Below are 20,038 nucleotides of genomic sequence, written 5' to 3'. Positions count from 1 at the left end.
GAATGAAGTACCTTTGAAGAACAGAGAGAAAGCAAATACGGCTTTTTTATGGGTGAGGAGACTAAGGTTCAGAAATGACTTCAAGGTTCCATAGCCAAATAAATGGCAGTGGTCAGAGTTAATATTTCCCAACTTCAAATTTAGTACTTCATCCTTTCTATATCACAAACACCAGAATGAGGTTGCTCGGGGCGTCAGAGAAGGAAGTGGGCCTTAAATTTTCACTTGTTCTGACCAAACTGTTTCAAGACAACTCTATTCCTTTGTAACAGGAGAATCAACAAGAAAGAAATCAAATATTTACTGAGTGACTGTGATGTCTAAGGCACTGGCCGGGACAAGTTTTACCTCTTATAAATTTTAACAGATGCTAGAGCCGGGAGAGACTTGAGACAGTGTAACTCTCCCCGTTTTACATATGAAGAAACAGGCCCAGGGGTGCAAATGGATTTGCCCAGGGTCAACTAGTGATAGAGCCAGGACTAACCTAGGACTTCTCTAGTTCTCTTTGTAATATTCCAGACTGCTTAAGGCATGCAGAGTCTGGCATACAGTAAACCCTTAATAAATATTTGTGGAAATAAATATGTGGTTTGTGCCTTTGAGAAATTCCCTCTCTGCTTAGAGTAATTAAGAAAAAAAAAAAGACAAATCAAGACTAACTATATAGTGCACTCTCCCTCCCAGAGCTCATACCCAAGCCTTTCCCCTCCCTCTCCCCCTTTTCTTCCCCCACAGGCATGCATCTCCTAAACTCTAAGGGACCCCATGAGGCTTGCAACCAGGGCAGCGGTGGGCAGCAGCAGTTCTGAACTTGTCCCCAAAGCCCCCTTTTCTCTGGGGGAAAAAAACAGAAAAAAACTATAAAGCCTGTATGGAATTTCAGAGGTGAGGGAGAATTCATTCTACAAATATATATTAAATTCCTACTATCTGCCAAGCATTTCTAGGCCCCGAGGGTACTCAGGGGAAAAAATAGACCAAATCCCTTCCTTCATGTTCTGGTGGATAGAGATGGACAATAAATATATGAGTATCATACATCAGGGATAAATGCCCTGAAGAGAAATAAAGTAAGATAAGGGCATAGGAGCCGTGGGAGGTCAGGGCAGCCTCTCTGGTTAATGACATCTGAGCAGAGAAATGAAACAAAGGTTTGAGCCATTTGAATATCTAGGGGAAGAACATTTTAGACAGAATAAAAGAGAATGAGCTTGGCATATTTGAAGATCAGCAAGGTGTCTAGGATGGCTACCAGATTTGGTCAGGGAATGCTTCTTAAAGAGGTAAGACTGAGAAGTCTTTAAAAAGGGTGTGTATGGGAGAGTGATAGCCTACTAGGGAAGAAACTGGGAGTAGGAGTCAAAGCTGGATGAGTTTCAAGGTCTTCACAAAGGATGGCGAATTGATATGCAGTGGTGCCTCACTTCTCGAAGGTCTCCGTTGACAAACATTTTGGTTTACCAACGCCGTAAACCTGGAAGTAAATGCTTCGGTTTTCGAACACACCTCGGAAGTCAAACATGCATTTCGGCTTCCGCTGAGGGCAAGATCCTGAGGCTTAGCTGTCAGCTGTTGATCCTTCGGCTTACGAACATTTCAGAACTCGGTCTTCCGGAACGAATTACATTTGAAAACTGAGGTACCACTGTATGTGGTAGAAGCAAGGATTGGGAGGTAGGGGAGTCATAGGAAGTAGAAAGTAAGGCTGAGAGGGTAGCTGAAGTCAGACTGGAGTGGTTTAATGCTAGGCTTGTGGAATTTTCTGGTCTGCAGTACAGACCATAGTTTTAAACGTAGGAAGAGTCATGATGAGGGCATTTGTTTTTACTTTTTTCTTCTTTTTTTTACAGGGTTAGGAGCATTTAATCAATTTAGCGGTCTGATTATCTCACCAACCTGCCCCCTCCAATCTTCCAAGTGCTCTATACCCAGAATTTGCAACTAAAGAATTGGTTATATCAAGTCCTTTTCTCTCTTGTACTAAATTTCAATTCCTAATTATGGCTGAATCACATTTTACACTGCAGATTCAACCATTTCAAATCAAGTCAGTCAGTCTTGGATCTGTTATGTATGTGTTTATGTATACACATGTGTATTTAATATATTTATTTAAACACACATAAAACACATACAATCTGGGTCACAGCAAATTACACAGAATTTACTGATAATATTATATGCTACTCAGTCTTACCACTGTGATTTGTATCCTGAGCTTTGGATTAAAAGAGGACATTTGTTTTTAGACCATCAATCTGGCATTAGTAGGCAGAATGAATTGGACAAGGGTAATGAAGGGCACCAATCTGAGGGTGGATACGGTAGGCCCTGAGCTGAGGTGTTAGTGATAGGAATGGAAAAGAAGGCACTGACCAGTAGAAAATGACTCATGACATGGGCAGGGCAGGGTGACTTGAATAGCTCTGGGTATGGGATGGAGGAATCAAGGTGGGGTCCAAGAAGACTACAAGGTTTTAAAGCTGAATAGACATCCATCATGTTCAAGGGGCTGCACGAAGGGAGTTGCATTAAGCTTTCCACATTTTTGCATCTTTTGGAGGCTGAGTTGATTCCCAGCACAGGGCTAGCTTCTGATCAGTGCAGCCTGGAAGAGGCTGTTTCAGGGACAAATTAAGGAGGGGTGGGGTGTCACTTTAGCATTTCAGTGAGGAGACTTGTAGCTGTAGCAGTTTCTTACAAGTCTATCTTTTTTCTTACTCTTGACCATTTTTTATATAGTAGCAAGAATTAATTTCTTTTACTTATTGATATCCAACAGGGGCTAGAATATGAAGTCATTGCTTGGTTCTATTGAAGCATACGTTGAGCGTCCACCCTGGGATTCTATTTTGTCAGCTCCTGATTATAATTTATTTTTCAGGAAAGGAAGTCTAAAATGTAGTCGAGTACATAGACTTTAGAGTCAGCAGACCTGTGGTCTAATCCCAGCTCTGACACTTACTTGTTAGTTGAGCATTTCAGTTTTCTCTTTAGTAAAATGGGAACAATAATAGTTCTAGAATACTAGTCCTTACCTCATGGGATCTTTATATTCGATTAATTCATGCTTGCGTAGTGCTTAGGACACTGCCTTACACACAATAAGGACTCAAAGTAGTTGGGATTTTTCCCCGTCATTGATAAGGGTAGAGAACTGCTGCCTGGGAATATATGAATTGGTTAACCAGTTCTCTGATAGAGATTCTTTGTAGGCCTTCCTCCAGATAAGAAATTGCCAACTCATTCACAGCTAACTAAACTTATGGCTAGAAGTGAGAACCTGAGTGCCCTGAAAGCCACAGGAACCATCTGTCTTGTTTGTTTCTCTAGCCAGTATCTTATTACTCTGCCAAGCTTGCCCTGCTCCTAGTACCTGGGTTGTCCCTCTCTGACATGTGTTATTTCTGTATACCTTTTTCCCTCACACCCCAGGAGTACTCACCAAGGACCCCAGGCAGTTTGTGGTCTAGTCTGTGTCTTGCACAAGGGCACATAGAAAACATTTTCTGAATTTGTTTTGAAAACATTCCCTTGGGAGGTTAGATTTGGGAGGTTAGTAGTGTAGTCAGCTCAACCTTTACCCTGGCCAACCCCCTAAATATACATGAAAGACAGAAGAAAAGCTATTCATAATGTAGTTGCCAACTAAGTGCTGGGCACTGTGGGAGGTATTTTCACATATATTACATTATTTCTCTTAATCCTCTTGTTAATCCTGTAAGGAAGTGGTATTATCCTCTTTTTAAAGATTAAAAGACAAGTTCAAAGAGGTTAAATAATTTGCCTAAAAACACAGCCAAGTTTCAAACCTGGGTCTAAGTCCAGTTCTTCTGCTTGACCCTTAAAAATTGCCCCTAGTAAACTAAAGGGCAGAAGAGAACAACAGCAAGAATGAAACCTTCTGAGATGCCTCTGTCTGTGCCTTAGCCTGAAAAATGAGAGGCCCCTGGTTTGGTGTCACAGACTCTCAGAGCCAGAGGAATAATTTGATCCCTCCTTTTATGAAGGAAGAATCTAAGGTCCAGAGAAGTACAGAAGCTCCTTTAAAAATCATCCACTCTTTTTTCCTTAGACTCTTCCTTTGGTAATATTTGGTAAGGTAGTGAGTAGGAAAACCTTTTGGGATACGAGAAAGAGTAGCTAGAGAAACCTTAATCATTACTCTTAGTCTTGTTGGTAGTCAGTTTATTAAAATGTGGTCCTTTCTCTCTTGGCTGTTCCCTACCAGTTGCTGCCCTTGCCCCTCTGCTTCCTGCTTTATCCCGGAACAAGTGGGATTTATACAAATGACCTGCCAGTTCCCAGGGGGCACAGCAGTTGCTGTACTTGTTGTTTTGTGCTGCACTGAATTGGCTGGGTGTTGTTCCTGGTTCTCATTGTCTAGTGGAATATGAGAAGTACCAAAGATATTTCTCAAATGAAAGGATAGGATCTGTGCATGTTGGTTCAGGCTGGGCTTTATGGTCTCGTGAGCTCTCAGCCCTTAGGGATTTCTCACCACTTTGAAGTCTGAAAAACTAGTTTGCAGAAACCCAGCTCTTAGACCAAGATTAAGGTGAATGTTTGTGTCTATGGGAAATGCACTGGCTCTGAGCTGGGGTACCAGGCAGAGCCCTTCCACTGAATAACTGTGTAGTCTTAAGCATGCCTTACCTTGTCTGAGGCTACACAGGGTAATAAAAATTCAGCTGATCTAGTAGTCTCAGAACCTTTTTGAGCCCTTCCCAGACCAGCTTTCTGATGGTTAGGAAACTTGATTCTCCTTCTCCAAGCCCATTTTTCTTTCAGAAAAATGAAAGAGTTCGATTAGAGTAGATGGTTTTTAAAGGCTTTTCAACCTTGCCATCCTGCCATCTTAGTGCCTACCCAGTGGATTTACAGATTGTTCAAGAGTCACCTCACCAATTATTAAGTTCAGAGAGAGAAGTATATATAAACGTAATATATATATATATTTTTAAAATGTTTTTTATTTATGTCAGAGAGAGGAAGAGAAAGGGGGAGAGAGACAGAAACATCAGTGATGAGAGAGTCATTGATCGGCTGCCTCCTGTACGCCCCCTAACTGGGGATCAAGCCAGAAACCCGGGCTTGTGCCTTGACCAGGAATTGAACCGTGACCTCCTGGTTCATAGGACTGAGCCACGCCGGCCGGGTTAAACTGAATATATTTGATACCAGTATCCAAAAGGTGAGAACCTCTGTAATGAGCCATTTGTTACAATTTTTACCTCATTCACATTGCACATTTACCACTTCCTAAAAGCAACAAATTCCCATAATGAAGGCACAGTTTTCTGAATATTAAACACCTAATAAGGGCCCCTTATTGTTTGAGGCTGCTGGGGATAATTACTTAATCAAGCTTCCTTTCTTGACTCTGACAATCAGTAGCCACTGTTGATAAGGCTGCAAATATGAGAGGTAAACACAGAAGAGGGAGAGGGTGAACAGCCTGGCACAATGAGGTATTTTTCTAGAGGAAGAATGTTCCAGGCCAACTGGACTGGACTCTGGATTGGTCTTCTGTTAGGCCTCACAGAAATCTCCATAAACTTTGTATTATTATATTTATCTTACATTTCCTAGAATGAAGGTTGTAAAAGAGTTAGGATCATTGACTTTCAGGACTGTAAGGGAGCTAAAGATTCTTAAGAGTATTATCTTGAAGAGTGTCTGGGCTTGGGAGGCTGAAGGCTCTGGATAAATATCTTTGCTCAAGTAAAACCTGATAGACTGAGGCCTGTGTATCTACATGTGACTTTACCTGTAGGTAGTTACCCTGGGAGTCAGAGCACTTATTCCAGTGAAATCATCCCTGTTGTCCATGGGAGTTTATCTTTGGAAATTATAGTTGACAGTTGGGTACAACTTTTCAGTTGGATTCACCAAACAAAGGGTTGCCTATACTGTAGCAGGTCTTCTGCTAGTCCCTGGAGATTTGAAGATCTTCAATATGCAGTCTTTGCCCCTTAGAGCTGGAGGGGAGGGAACAGAAAGGGAGGGACTGAGGGAGACAGAAACATAGTGCACTGTAATTACAGAACAAATGATAGAAAATAGGTATAGACAAAGTGAAACTAACACTGCCTGCCTATAGGGGACCATCAAGGAAGGATAAAAGTTTGATTAAGAGAAAGAGTTGGTAAAGTATTCTAAACACAAAATAGCTTGGGGTGTGAATGTTAGGATGCAAGAACATGAATGTGAGTGGCAGGAGTAGAAAATAGATCAAGATGTGATTACAGCATCCCTTTGTAAGGGATGACTGGAGATAAAGGTTCTTTGGGGCCACTTTGTGAAGGGCCATTCTTTCTCTTGGTAAATGTTAATGAAGGACGGTAGTAGTCCAGGGACAGGTCTTGGTTCTCTTAGTCGTTTGGAGTTAACAATAGCCAACTTAAATGATGTGTGAAGAGTTTGTGTTCCTGCCTCAGGACCTTTACACATGTCTTCCCTCATCCCAGTCTCCAGTGTGATCCTTTCCTCCTCCTTTTTGCCTAGATAATTTTATTCCTCCTTTAGAGCTCAGCTTGGAAATTACTCCCTTAAGGAATATTTGCCTGCCCTGCCCTCACTGAATTTTCCTAGTGAAGAACTTGATACCGTCTTCACACCACTTGCCCCAATTATAATTTAAAAAATTATGTTATTGTTCAACATCTGCTTTTGTTTAATCTTGCTTTTGTTTGCAGCACACTGTCAGACACATAGTTGGCATGCAACAAATACTTGCTAAAAGCATGACTGAAGCGTGTCCATTGAATTTAGCAATAAGCAGTCACTGTTGACTTTGATGGGACAGTTTCTGAGAAATGCTGGAGGTGGAAGTCAGATTGCAGTGGATTATGCGGTAAGCGGGAAGTGAGGAAATGAGGGTAGTGATGTGCAGACAACTTTTTAATATGTGTGGCTGTGAAGAGGGAAGCAAGTGTGCTAGATGGAGGACAAATGGGGCCAGGTTTGTTGGTTTGTTTTTCATGGGAAAGATTTGAATTTATTTCAGTGGTAATTGGAATGAGCCAATGGAAAAGGGAGTAGTGGAGGAGATAACTGAAAGTGCACATCTCCTGAGAGGTGGAATAGGCAGAATTTAGAACAGCCTGGCCATGCTAAGCAGTTGACCCTTTGTTCTGTAGACATTGGGGAGTCTGGATAAACTGGCTAATGTGTAGTACACAGGGAAGAGAAGGCAAAGACCTGAACTCGGGCTGCGGCGAAGGGCAGGGAAGGATCGGAGAGACATTTGGGAGGTGGAACCAGGTTGATGTGAGAGCAGGGAGTAGGGATCTTGACTTTTGTGCCTGTAGTGCCTAGCACAGGGCAGATGCTACATAAGTGTTAAATGGCTTTGTATTTCTCAAGACTGGACAAAACAGGGCAGGCTCTGGAGGGTGTAGCAATAACAAGTTCTCTTGAATATCCTCATAATGGAAAGTCCTGATCTTTTTGCATTTTGGGAACAGCCAGAAGTCCTTCAGAGCCAAGAAATTGCATTGTTGAGTAAGTGGGTGGTCAGGTTAGAGACTTACTTTTGGGTTAAAAATTAAAAACAAGAAACAAGGTGTGGCTTAACATAATGAGCTTTGCCTGGGGTGGGGCAGCAGTTCACACACTGCCTCTGAAAGCCCTTCCATGTAAAAGTTCCAAAAATGTTTCAAACCAGTACCTCCAGGACTTGGGAGATACATTTGGATATCTGTGTTCATCAAAAACCCTCTCACTAATTCTCTTTCTTGCCTCCTGTCCATAACCCATCTGGATGAGTCTCTCAGACTTTTTGCTTTGGAGTTTGTGGATGGAGGATCATGGTGCACTCTCTGGCCTCTACCAAAGACCAAAAAGGCCCCTAATGAGAGTCTGAGAAGTTGAGATCCAGGAGGTGATGGGCATGTATATCCTATCACTGTGGAACAAGAGGAAAGGAGCAGGTGGGTAGAGGTTTAAAAGCCTTCTGCCAGCTTGTTTAATTCTCCGGGGTATGAGGATGGCTGTCTATGCCCTGGCTGCCCCTAATGCTGCTGAGCAATCTTGAAATGCCCAGAGCCATGCATTGTCTATTTATGGCCCCCGTGCCTGTGAAACAGGGCTCGGTGACTGTCACTGTGCCTGTGGCAGTCTGGAGTTACCCAGAGAGAACAAAGCTGTATACACAGAGAGCACAAGGGAGTCTTGTAATAACCTTGTCCTGCTTTCTAGGGCTGAGTAAGGTACCATAGCTTGATCTCAGCTGTTCTCTTTATTTCAAGAAGTTGGCATCTGAGCCACACCAGGTGTATTGTATTTTGTCCCTTTTGGAGGAACATGGACTGATTCTGCTATTGTCCATGGGTATATCTCAGCCTGCTCAGCCCTTCCCCCTCCTATCTCAGCCTTTGGTAAATCTTTCCCATCTTTCAAGGCTCAGCTCAAGTGTCAACTTCCCCTACAAAGACTTTCCTGGCTCCCCTAAGTGGAACGAGTAGGAACTAACATGGTGGAGTGGATGAGCCAGACCTGAGTTAGGGTACTAGATCTTCCACTTGGCCTGTCACCCCTGGCCCCAAGTTTCAGTTCTCCCATCCATTAAATGAGTATAATACCTGTCTCACAGGATTGTTTTGAGAATTGAATGAGAAAGCACCTACCATAGTTCTTGGTGTATAGGAGGCATTCGTTAAATGTTTGTTCTTTCCCTTCTATACCTATAACTTCTTTCTCTGAACTAAAATAGCCTTTGCTTCTACTTCTGAAAGAACATCTAAATGAAGAATTACAATATGGAAGAATGTTTCTTTTCCAGTAGATTTGCTCTCTGAGGGGCAGGGATGATGTTATCCAACATTCTCCAGCATAGAGCTTGGAGAGGACCCATGATGTTGGTTGAATCAATGAGCTTCTGGACTAGGTGATGGAAGATCTGCACAACCAGGGCTCTTGAAGAGTAGGAAAAGGCAATAACATGATTAACCTAGAGAGGAGAAGTTTCTGGGTGCTGGTTGGGAATAGTTGTAGGAAAGGCTGATCCAAAAAGAAAGAGACCTTGATCATTTCATCTACTCAGAACCGTAAGCAAGGACTGATACTTCTAGAAGAGGCAGGTTTTGTTTTAGTAGAAAAAGGAACAATCAGAACCATTTTTTAAAATGGGTTCCCTTTCCCTGGGGAGATGAGCATACAGTGCTTCCAGAGATCTTTTGGAGAAGGGAATTGTGTGCCTGTCCAGACATTAGGCTAACCCTTTTAATATAAGAGTCTGTTAACTCAGTCTTATTCCACCCGGTAGGAATCCCATCCCTTTGCCCTCGGTACTTCAGGCCTCTAAACCCATCCTTGGTTTTGTGTGCAGGTGAAGATGCCTGGAGGTGTCGGGGCTGTGGGGACTATGTTGCTCCAAGTCAGAGGTTGTACAGGACTGTCAATGAAGCCTGGCACAGCTCTTGCTTCCGGTAAGTGGGTCTATCCTCCTGTTTTGCCAGTGCATTACAGGCTAGGCACTATTTCATTTTCTGGAATATACAAAAACAAGCTTTTGAGTTAAGAGTTTCCATTTCAGTGGGTCTGGGGCAGGGAGGGATGTGCCATGGTGAAAGTGGAAGAGCCACAAATGGGCCAGGTGTAGTTAGAGGTGGGTGAGGGGGTGTGAGGAGATCTTTCCAGGGAGTCTCAGCACCCTCACTTTAAAAATTTTTTTGATTGATTATTTGAGAGAGAGAGAGGAAGGGAGAGGGAGAGATCAATTTGATCTACTTATTTATGCATTCATTGGTTGATTCTTGTATGTGCCCTGACCGGAGGTTGAACCCACAACCTTGGCTTATCAGGATGATTCTCTGACCAACTGAGCTACCCAGCCAGGGCCACCCTCACTTTTTAGGTGAGGAAATTGGGGCCCTGTAAGAGTGACTTTCCCATGCCTACACTACTGATTATGTAGGTGCCTCAAGGGTTGTTTTTAGTGCAGTTGACAAAAGCAGCTCTTCTTCATAGTAGGCTGCCTCTGTTTCCTCCTTTTTGTTATTATTATTATTACTTTTCTAGTCTGCCTGTCTGTGAGTACTGTCCCAAAGAAATGAGCAGGAGCTTGCAGTATAGAAAGAAAAAAAAATAGTTTTAATATTGAATGGGCCAATATGGAGATGGGGAGCTTATGCTCTAAAGACCCAACTCCCCAATAGCATGTAGGTTACAGATTATGTAGGGCAAAATCACAAGACACTGGATTCGTCAGAGGTGAGGTAAGGGTAATCATTTCTTCAGGTCTTAAGGACAGTTTTGAGGTCTTTTCTATGTCCCTCTGTCTGGTCTCATGAAAAAGTAGCCAAGGGGTTGTTCCACCTTGGGGCTCAGGAACTGAGATATAACTTAGATAAAGATGTTATCTTTAGCCTGCCAGAGGTCTGACCTTGTGACCATTGTTCAAGTTGGGACTACTGGGCTACTGTCTTCTGCTTCTTGCGGGGTGTTACTGATTATCCTTTCTTGCTTTTTGTTACTAACTTTATTATAGTTCTTATTGTTCAAAGGCAATAGTTTGCCTTTAGTTTCTTGAAAATAACACAAACTTTAAAGTCAGATTTGTTCCTGCTGTCTAAGGCTCAGTTTTCTCATCAGGAAAATACAGATGTTAAGAATCTATCTCAGACTTATTAAGATTGAATAAAATAATACATGGCAAGGGCCCAGTACTTGGTGGGCACCCACTGAATGGTTGTTCCTTTTCCCTATGAGATTAGAATCTGTAAGATTGGGAGCTTGTCTTTGCATTCTCCAAAACATAAAACAGTGTCTGGCTTACAGTCATTCCTCATCAGAGGCTGGGTGGGCATGTGTGGCCTGAAGTAGTGGGGCAGTGCTCACATCCTGAGAAAGAAACAGACTAGACAGGCACCACGTGCTCTAAATTCCAGCACCCACATATAGCTCTTGCTACAAAGCATCCCCCATGCTGATATCAAGTAATTTAATTGACCTTTAAGCACTTGCCTCCACCCAGGAACTACGTGGGGGGATGGCCTGGAGAGCCCTGGCCTCTGGAAGAATTGGAGAGGAACCAGCATTTTTCTGCCCTTTCAGCTCTAACTCAGAGCTTTCCATTCTTCTCTGGATCTGATTGCTTTGGTTCCTCCTCCTCTTACTCTCAGGGAAGTTGATTATACCTTTACTCTGCCTTTTAACAAGATAGGAGCAGAGTGTCAGAGCTATAAACGATGTTATAGATAAAGCCTTGGGCTAGCCCTTTTATTTTAGAGCTGAGGCTAGAGCAGCATCAGAACCTGAGTTCCCTGGCCAGGACTTTCCATGGTATCTAACCCATATGGTCATATTTGTCCTTGCTGTTTGCCTATTTGTATGAATATTTCCTATCCAAAATAAGCAGGACCAGGTAGGACAAAGCTAATCTTTGGAGTTTGGGGTTCTCCTATAGCTAAAGAACTTAAGAACTAGAAGGGACCACCTACTGTATGATACAGCCCTTTCATATCGGAGATGAGAGACCTCAAGCCAGAAAGACAAAAAGAGTTATAGACAGGCCATGTATGACAGGAGCTGGCCTTAGAACTGAAGTCTTGGGTTATTGTAGGTCTGATCAGATGCTAGCTTGTTAGATAGCACTGTGTGTGTGTGTGTGTGTGTGTGTGTGTGTGTGTGTGTGTGAGAGAGAGAGAGAGAGAGAGAGAGAGCGAGCGCAGAGAGACACACAAATAGATGCTCATAAAGAGGTAAGGCACATTATCTTGGTAGATAAGAGTGCAGGCTATGGAATGAGACTGTTTAGTTTCAGATCCTGGCTTTGTAATTTATTAACGTGCCTTAGGGGATTTCCCTGAGCTTCAAGCACCTCATCTAAAAAATGAGACTAAGAATAGTACTCATCCCTGGTTGTTGGGGAATATTAGATGTGGTAACCTATATAAAGTGCCTAGCATAGCACCCGATACATAGAAAACTCTTAATCAGTAGCTGTTACTTTATATTGTGTGTGTCTACATACTTAACATACATACATTTTTCTTATTACATACACACTCATTGGTCATCTGATGTGGAGCCTCAGGGATTAAGGTTAATTTTGAACTACCCTTGCATAATTAAGCTGAGATCATGCCTGTGGGGGCAGTAGAGCATCCAGGTGGTCTGCTATTTACAGCTTTGCCTCAAGGACAGTCTCTCTAATCCAGCACTATTGAAGCAGTACATCTCCTAACTTCTGAACTTTCCCACACAAACTGGATGACTTGGAGCCTGGTCATTTGCACCCAGGAAAATGGCTGCTTTGGAGCCCATTTGACTTTTGCCCAAATGGGAGGAAGGACTATATTATCTGACTCCAGAAGTAACCTGGGTTATGAGGAGCATGAGGCATCAGCCTGAATGGTCTTTTAAGATCTCTTCCACCCCAGTTCACCTGTGATCTCTGATGAATTCAGAGTGTCTGGATGCACCCTCCTTTCATTCTCTCAAGAAGTTCATTCTTCATGACTCCCTTTCAGCCTTGCTCTTACCCAGCTGGGCCATAGTTACAATAAAGGAAATGACTTTTCTTCCCTACCCCCACACCTTTGTTTTCCTAATCACAGGGTGGGGCTGGATATTGAATGGAGAAACTGCTGGGGTTTGGCCCAAACTCCTCCCTTCACCTTCTCTTTATACTACTCTCCCCCCACATCTGCAGCCACATCCTTAATCCTGCCCCTCACATCCTTCCACCAGTTTGTCAGGTCCCTAGGACAATAGGAAGCCTCTTAAGGCTGCAACCCTGGACTGTACAGTGGAGGCCAGCTGACAAATCTCCTGGAAATAGCCCAGTCTATAATTGTGCTGGTGCAGTTGGGCGCCTGGCCAGGATCCTTCTGATCTCTGGACACCTGGCTGACCAGCCCTCTTGCTTCCTCTCCTCCACAACAGGCCTGTTTAGATTTTAAAACCTCTGGTCTTCCCTTTCCTTGAGCTGTGCCATTGGTTCTAGAGCTGGGGCCATTCTCTCTGAAGCTCTCTGGAACTAGCTCCCTCTCATGGGAGGAGGCTAGGAAAGTAGCTGGACTGAATGTTGTTTTGTAGCTGAAGTTAAAGTGTGAAGCTATGAAAGGTGACCTGGCACCTTGGCATATTTGCAAACCAAGGAACCTTGACAGGTTTTCTGACTATTGTTCTTTTACCCTCATCAGAGGTGTTTGGCTCAGGAGGAGGGGTCGTGGGAGGAAGGAAAGGCTGCCTCTATTAGTCTTTATGACCCCTACCTGGGACTTTGTTACTTGACCTGGTTCCTAACAGCATTATCAGAGGGAAAAAGCCACCATTCTTAAGGCTCCTGGGAATTGTTCATGGCCTCCTTTCTCAGGATCACGAACACAGACTGTTTGAGCTTTCTCTTTTGAAAAGTGTTTCTTATGCCTGTGCTCTAGAAAAGGGGTAATGCAGATAGAAAGCTGTTATCACTTCATTAAACTCCAACCATTTCCGCTAAATTTGTGACTCCAGGAAAGTCCTGTGAAGAAATTGAACATGCAGCAACCAGAGGCTGTGGTGTAATAGGCTGGCTGGCTGATGACAGAGTGTTTTTTGTGATGCTGAAAATCATGCTCATTTTCTCACCCACACCCCCATCTAAACAAGCACAGTAGAATTATAATTACAGTAATAAGTTTCATTTATTGAGTGTTTTCTCTGTGCTAGACACTGTCCTAAGCATTTCACATGCAGTATCTCATTTAATTCTTACAGCAATCTAATAAGTGTAGAACTGGTGTTAACCTATTTTATAAATGGGGAAATGGAGGTTACTTGCTCACAGTCACAGAGCTAGTAAGTAGCATAGCTGGGATTTGAACCCAGGCATTCTGACTCCTTGCTTAGAAGAATCTCTTTGCATTCTTGAATATGGGTATGTCATTTAACTTCTCTGAGGTTCAGTTTCCTCTTCTGTAACTTCAGGGTAAAAACACTCACTCTACCTGCCACATACTGGGTGTCAGATAACATTGAAGGGTATTGGTTCATGAAGTCTCAAGTGTCAATAAAAGTGCTGTTAAATTTCTCCTGGATGTCCAGCTCCTGGATTGGGAGTCAATGGAGCAACCCTGCCATCTGCTGTTGTACTGTTGATGTTGCTGCTGCATTTATTGATTCATGCCTTCGATTCTGATTTGCTCATTTGTCTATTTTATCTCTAAGGAAACAGCTAGCCAGCAGGTCATTAAGGCTAGCTGTCGGACAGGGGATGAATTGCCAGGATGGCCAAGAGGTATGATGTAAGTGAGGCCTTTCCCTGCCCTTCCCCTTCCCCACATCCTTTCTTTAGCAGCCACCATGGTGCAATTACTGTAAATGGCAGGGAGGAATCGGTTCCGGACATTGGGTTGTTTCGGAAAATTGCCTTCAAGTGTGGAGGTGAGAAGTTAAAGATTTGTCTTCTGTCCCCAAAGAAGTCAGAAAGGCTGACCCAGGAGTCCTCCTATCCAGCAGCAGGTCTTAAACTGCGCTTCTCTGTACTGTACTGTAGGTACAATCCAGACAAGAACAAACCCTGGAGAGACAGGCAGTAGAAGGAAGAATGAGTTCAACTACTCTAGCCCAAACTAATTACGAATTGCTCTGAAATGTGACAAATCTCAATGCTAATCGTGAGTGTTTTTACTTTTTTGTTTTTCAAATTTTAGAAATCTCTGAAGGATGGTATTAGCTAAAGATGTCCATTAAGTATAGAGTGGAAGAAATGGAATACTTACATAGTATCTTTTACCTATGGGTGATTTATGGTGGGGAGGGGGTAGATAGGTTGGTGAGTCCCCAAGAACTTGGAAATGGAAGTTTGTCCTCTGAGACTAAACTAGTTAGATATACTTGTTAGGAGAACAGTAATTGTGGTAGTTAAGAGCACAGACTCTCTTTTGGTTCAAATCCTGGCTCTGCCATTTATTAGCTATGCATCTTGGGCAAGTTACCCTTTCTGTGCTTCATTTTCTCATCTATGTAATGAAGATACCTACTACCTAGCTCCTAGTGTTATTATGAGGGGTAAATGAGTGAAGTCATGTGTAGTACTGGGTGGGAACAGGGCCTCAGTACAGAGTGAGAACTCATGAGTGTCAGCCATGTGTTACTAGCGGAACCAAATGGCTACCAGGGCTGAATATGTGAATTGGTGATTGTTACACATCTGAAGAAGTAATGATTATTTTTCAATTAAACTTTAATTTTAAAAACCAGTAAAATAACGAGTGGCCGGCAGTGAAACAGAAAATGAAAAGCCAATGAGGCAGAACTACTAGTGTGGCCAGATACTGAATCTGGATTAGATCACCAAAAGGGGGTTCTTTGTTGTAAGCAGGGCTGGTTTGCCCATCTTACTCCTGCCAGAATGAAATTTCTCTCCCTGGCTTCTCATTTCCCTTTAAGTCCATGCTTACAGAGTGACCTTTTCATGCTTAGTTCAGCTTCCTGGAACTCTTGATAACAGGAAGGGTCTGGAGGTAGTACCTGTATAAGATATTGTTCTGATATCAAGTGTCAATTCATAAGTGGACAGTGGGATTGATAAATGGTTACATAGAACCACCCTACAATTCCTGCACCACTCTGGGTACTATGAAGTCCTGTTTCTGGACCTATAAGGCCACAGATGAGTCCTGGATTAGGATCATTTTTCCAAGATAACACTAACCTCTCTGGGTGGTCAGCCAGTCAACCTTTCTCTGACTACAACCCCTTCCTAATGGCTGCCTTCAGCATTTGCCTACTGGTATGGAATTTTTTTCACACCTAACCTCCTTCCTTTTACAGAGGAAGAAACTGAAGCCTAGACAAGGTTTAATGGTTTGCCTCAGATCACACAGCAAGTTTGCTGTTGCATTCTCAGGTCTTCTTTGCCAGGCCCAGACTCTTCTCCTGGCATTCCCTGGAGATTTGTTAAGGTGTCCAAAGCATTTTCCCCCAGTACAGTCAGGAGAAGAACATCTATGTAAACACTGTATTTGACCCTGAATGTTGGTTGGATGTTCAATTTTCTAATATTAGTATCACAGAGCAACAGTGGATGATTATCTACAAGGAATTATGATTCCATTCCTATGAGCTTATAGCCCATACAGAAAAATCGCAGCTGTTAAAATGATCAACTTAGTAGAGATGTGGCCTGAGGATGAAGCCATGGTCTGCTGTTAGTGACACTTGTTGGCCAGCAGATGTCATATGGACATACACTCAGCCAACTGTAGATTTGAGAGAGTCAAACTAGCAACTAAAGACCAGTGCTCTCTCTGGTATTTCAGGCTTTGCATCCTGTTCACTGGGAACCTCTACTTGCATGAATACCTCTGATAACTTCTCACTGCCTATGGGCAACTCTTTCACCTGTCAGATCTTGCCCTTGGTGCTCTGCCCCTGCTCTCTTCCACCATTCCAGCCTCCTCTCTGATTATTCCTCACATGTGTCCTGCACTGAAGCTTACAGGCCATACTTGTTATGCCTCATTGCATTTGCATATGTTGTGCCTTCAGGTTGAAATGCTCTTGTCTGCCTGGTGATCAACCTATTTACATTCAACTGGTACATCCCCTCCTCTGTGGAGGAGCCTCCCCAAATCCACCCTCACCCCTCTCCAACCAATCAAGGAAGCCTTTGTCTTTGTTGTTTTCCTCATACCTTAGTTATAGCCCTGTCACTCTCAGAGTATGGCATTCTTTAAGTCTGGAGCCATATCTAATTCTTCTTTGTATCCCAGAGCTTAGCAGAGTACCTAGAATGCAGTGGGTACTCTGTTTGTTGAACGAATGATGTTTTTGTCAAATGACCACCTTTCTCTTTGGATCTATGGATCAAGTCCTTCCAGTGGGCATCATCACTGTCCCTTTGCTCTGGAGTATTCTCTTGGGCGAGAGCTTTTCTTTTTAAAAAAGAAACCACTGGGGATTGAGCCCACAACCCAGATATGTGCCCTGAGCCACACCGGTCAGGCAAGAGCTGTTCTTTTGAAGTGGGAGCATGGAATAAGACCTCTGTCTGTAAATGTCATTCCAGAGTCTAAAATCATCAAAGCTAGGGCTTTCTGCACGGCCTCAGGTGGCTGCTAATTTTCCTTGCATATTTCCTCCAAGGACTAGAATCCCTCCTCCCCTGGGCAGTGTTAGAGGGATACTAATAAATTCTCTTTCTCCATTCTCCTCACTATTATTGAAAATAACCTCCCAGTACCTCAAGCAGATTTGAATTAGGGCAGTTTTCGTCTGTGTCGTTTGTTTTTTGGCCATGCCTTTCTCAGGCTGCCCTGTAGTGATCCTGGTTAGATCAAAGGGTGTTCTGCTCCACTCCCATCAGTAGAACTCACTGACTCTTATAGCAGCACCAGCTGTTTCTGAAGTTGGCTAATGTCAGCCCTTGTGTTTTGTTTTTTAAACTTGTTTCAGTTCCAAAGGTGGCCTTTTCATGAAATGATCCTGTATTCTGGAGTTACCTTTTCCCACCTTTCCCTGAGCACCACTACAGTGTCATTGAGGAAAAGACAGAGGCAGCTACTATGGGGATTACAAATGAGTAAGACCAGCACTAGAAAGGTGAGAGGCCACCCACCAGACATTTATTAAGCTGTATCCAGAATAAGATGAACAACCTATCTTGCAATCATTTCCTCATTTGTAGCAAGGGGATAATAGTGATCTGTCCTGCCTGCCTCTCAGGGTTAGGTGAGAGTAGAATGCAATCAAGTGGAAAAGCACTAAGGGAAGGAGTAAAGCAGTGGTTTCCATCTTCAGTGTGCATTAGAAACTCTGGGGCTTGTTTAAAATGCAGATAGTTGGACTAGAAATCATTTTTAACAAACTGCCCAGGGGAGTCCAATGCTACTATTCTTTGGGTCTCACTTTCAGAATTACCAATGTAAATCAGATAGCAAGTGTAAAATAGTTATTTGAGGCAAGTTTAGTATCTTGGACCTGGAATCCAAAGACTTGGGTAAAATCCCAGCTCTACCAATATTTTGACCTGTGACTTTGGACAACAACCTTCTGTGTGAACCTCAATTCCTCATACATAAAAAGGAGATGACAACCCCAACCTCAAGAATTATGAGAATGAAAATGAAAGCATATGTGAGCAAGCCCGCCTCAGTGCTTTGCTCATGGAACTGTCAGTGTTTACCAGAGTGGGAGCTAAGGGTCCTTGACTGCTGCAGCGCTGTATCATGTTAACAAACACCAGGCAAAAGATAATCCTTGGCATTCATCTTAATCAAGTATCATGGAAATCTGGATAGAACCTTAGAGATTTAGTCCAATCCCTTGTTCTACAGCTCATGAAATTGACATTAGGAAGGGAAGATGGGAAGCGAGGATATATGAGGGTACCCAGCCATATGAAATGTGTTTAGATTTTCAGATTGGAAAAATTGTTTCCCAATATACTGAAAAAAAACAGAATACAACTTATTAGCCCAGTAACGGAACCACTGTTAGTAACTGTTGAGGAACCATAGAGAATGGAGATAATACCTCAAGTATGAGTATTTGTTCTATACCTACTATATACCAGGTGCTGAGGATTGATTAGTCTCTGTTTTTATTTCACTAATTCAAGAGTGGGGAACTTTTGTGGGCCATACAAAATTATCAACTTAAAAATTAGGTATGGCCCTAGCCAGTTTGGCTAAGTGGTTAGAGTGCTGGCCTGTGGACTGAAGGGTCCCAGGTTCGATTCTGGCCAAGGGCATATATCTTGGTTGCAAGCTCGATCCCGGGCCCTGGTTGGGCGCGTGCGGGGGCCAACCAATTGATATGTCTCTCTCTCTCTCTCTCCTTTCCACTCTCTCTGAAAAGCAATGGAGAAAATATCTTTGGGTGATGATTAAAAAAAAATTAGCTATGAAAAAAGCTCCTGGATTTATTGAATTTCGAGTCCTGCCTGAGGTTGGCAGGGCCAGACTAAATGTTTCCACGGGCCATGTACGGGTTCTCAGGCCAGACATTCCCCACTTTTGGAAATGGAGATGGCTAACTGTACCAGTTTTCAAAAAGGAGGAAAAAGAGATCCTGGAAAAAGTAAAATCATAATCCTTTTGATGTGACTCCTTTACAGAATTCTGATGGAATTCTGTGGAATTTTGCAGATGATGGAATAGGTGGACAGTGAGTACTTAGAAAAGGAGCTCATCACTAGGATGCAGCAGCAGTGAATTAGTCATGACCAATTAGATTTGACGTCATGATTTTACTTGGTTGTTGGTCATGAGACCCTCTCAAGTTCCACAAGGCATTTGATAAAAATCTTTCATGATATCCTGACGGTAAGAATGTGGGCAGAAAATCTAGAAAAATCAGATGTAGGAGTTCAACCTACCCAGCAGTTTGCAGCCCTGTATTGGAGAGACAGGATTCCTGAATGCCTTGCTAGAGCTCCTATTGAGGAAAGGGCATGGGATTTGAGGTCAGCAAACCCAGCTTTTAATTGCAGTTCTGTACTTCCCAGGAGTAACCTTGGATGAATTACCTAACATCTCTGGGCTTTTCTTGCCCTTCCTGTGCTATAGGTATTCCTCAATAGGTCATTGCAAGTACTAAACTAGATGATGAGTGTAAAAGCCCTTTGTAAACTGAAAATGCTTTATAAATATTAGTTACCCTTACTGTTCTAGTACTGTAGTTGCTCATAATGGGGGTCCTGAATTATATGTTTATTTACTAGGCATCTGTGGACTCCAGACATGGGACTCACATAGTTTTATCTGCTGGTAGACACATATAGTCTCAGCCATTCCTGTGTCTGATGTGCTTGGGGACATGTCAAGGGAACCCTTCCCAGAGGAAATTTTGTGCTCTGCTGGAGTTGGGCCTAGAAAAAGGAGGAGACAGCCACCAGCTGGAGACACAGGAGGCTACCAAAGGAGCTAAGAGAGCAAAGGTTTAGGGTGCTGCTGGGAGAGAAGCCTTATGTGGACAGGTCAGGAAGTGGAGCAGGACAAGAGGTAGCTAGAGTGGTGACCCTGGTGGGGAAGGACCGAAGAGAGCCTCAGGGGTCCTGAGTGTAGTGCACCTAAGCAGGTTTTGTCTTTGGACAAGAGCT

General features: G+C 43.1%; 1 protein-coding gene across 2 annotated transcripts in view; it reads left to right on the top strand.

Annotated features, from left to right (window-relative positions):
* LIMK2 (LIM domain kinase 2) overlaps positions 1-20,038 on the top strand; it is a 53,798-nt gene that overhangs the window by 1,748 nt on the left and 32,012 nt on the right. The window contains exons 1-2 of one of the 2 annotated variants that reach the window (XM_016198546.2): positions 7,676-7,937; positions 9,335-9,434. In XM_016198546.2, coding sequence (XP_016054032.1) covers positions 7,892-7,937; positions 9,335-9,434 — 146 coding nt within the window. In that variant the 5' untranslated portion in view covers positions 7,676-7,891. Of the gene's footprint in view, positions 1-7,675; positions 7,938-9,334; positions 9,435-20,038 lie in introns of those variants that run through there. The other variant, XM_016198548.2, reaches the window with a different exon arrangement.

The sequence above is a fragment of the Miniopterus natalensis genome, chromosome 20, assembly GCF_054644295.1.
Source record: "Miniopterus natalensis isolate mMinNat1 chromosome 20, mMinNat1.hap1, whole genome shotgun sequence".
Lineage (NCBI taxonomy): Eukaryota > Metazoa > Chordata > Mammalia > Chiroptera > Miniopteridae > Miniopterus > Miniopterus natalensis.
This window is presented reverse-complemented; position numbering and strand designations above follow the sequence as displayed.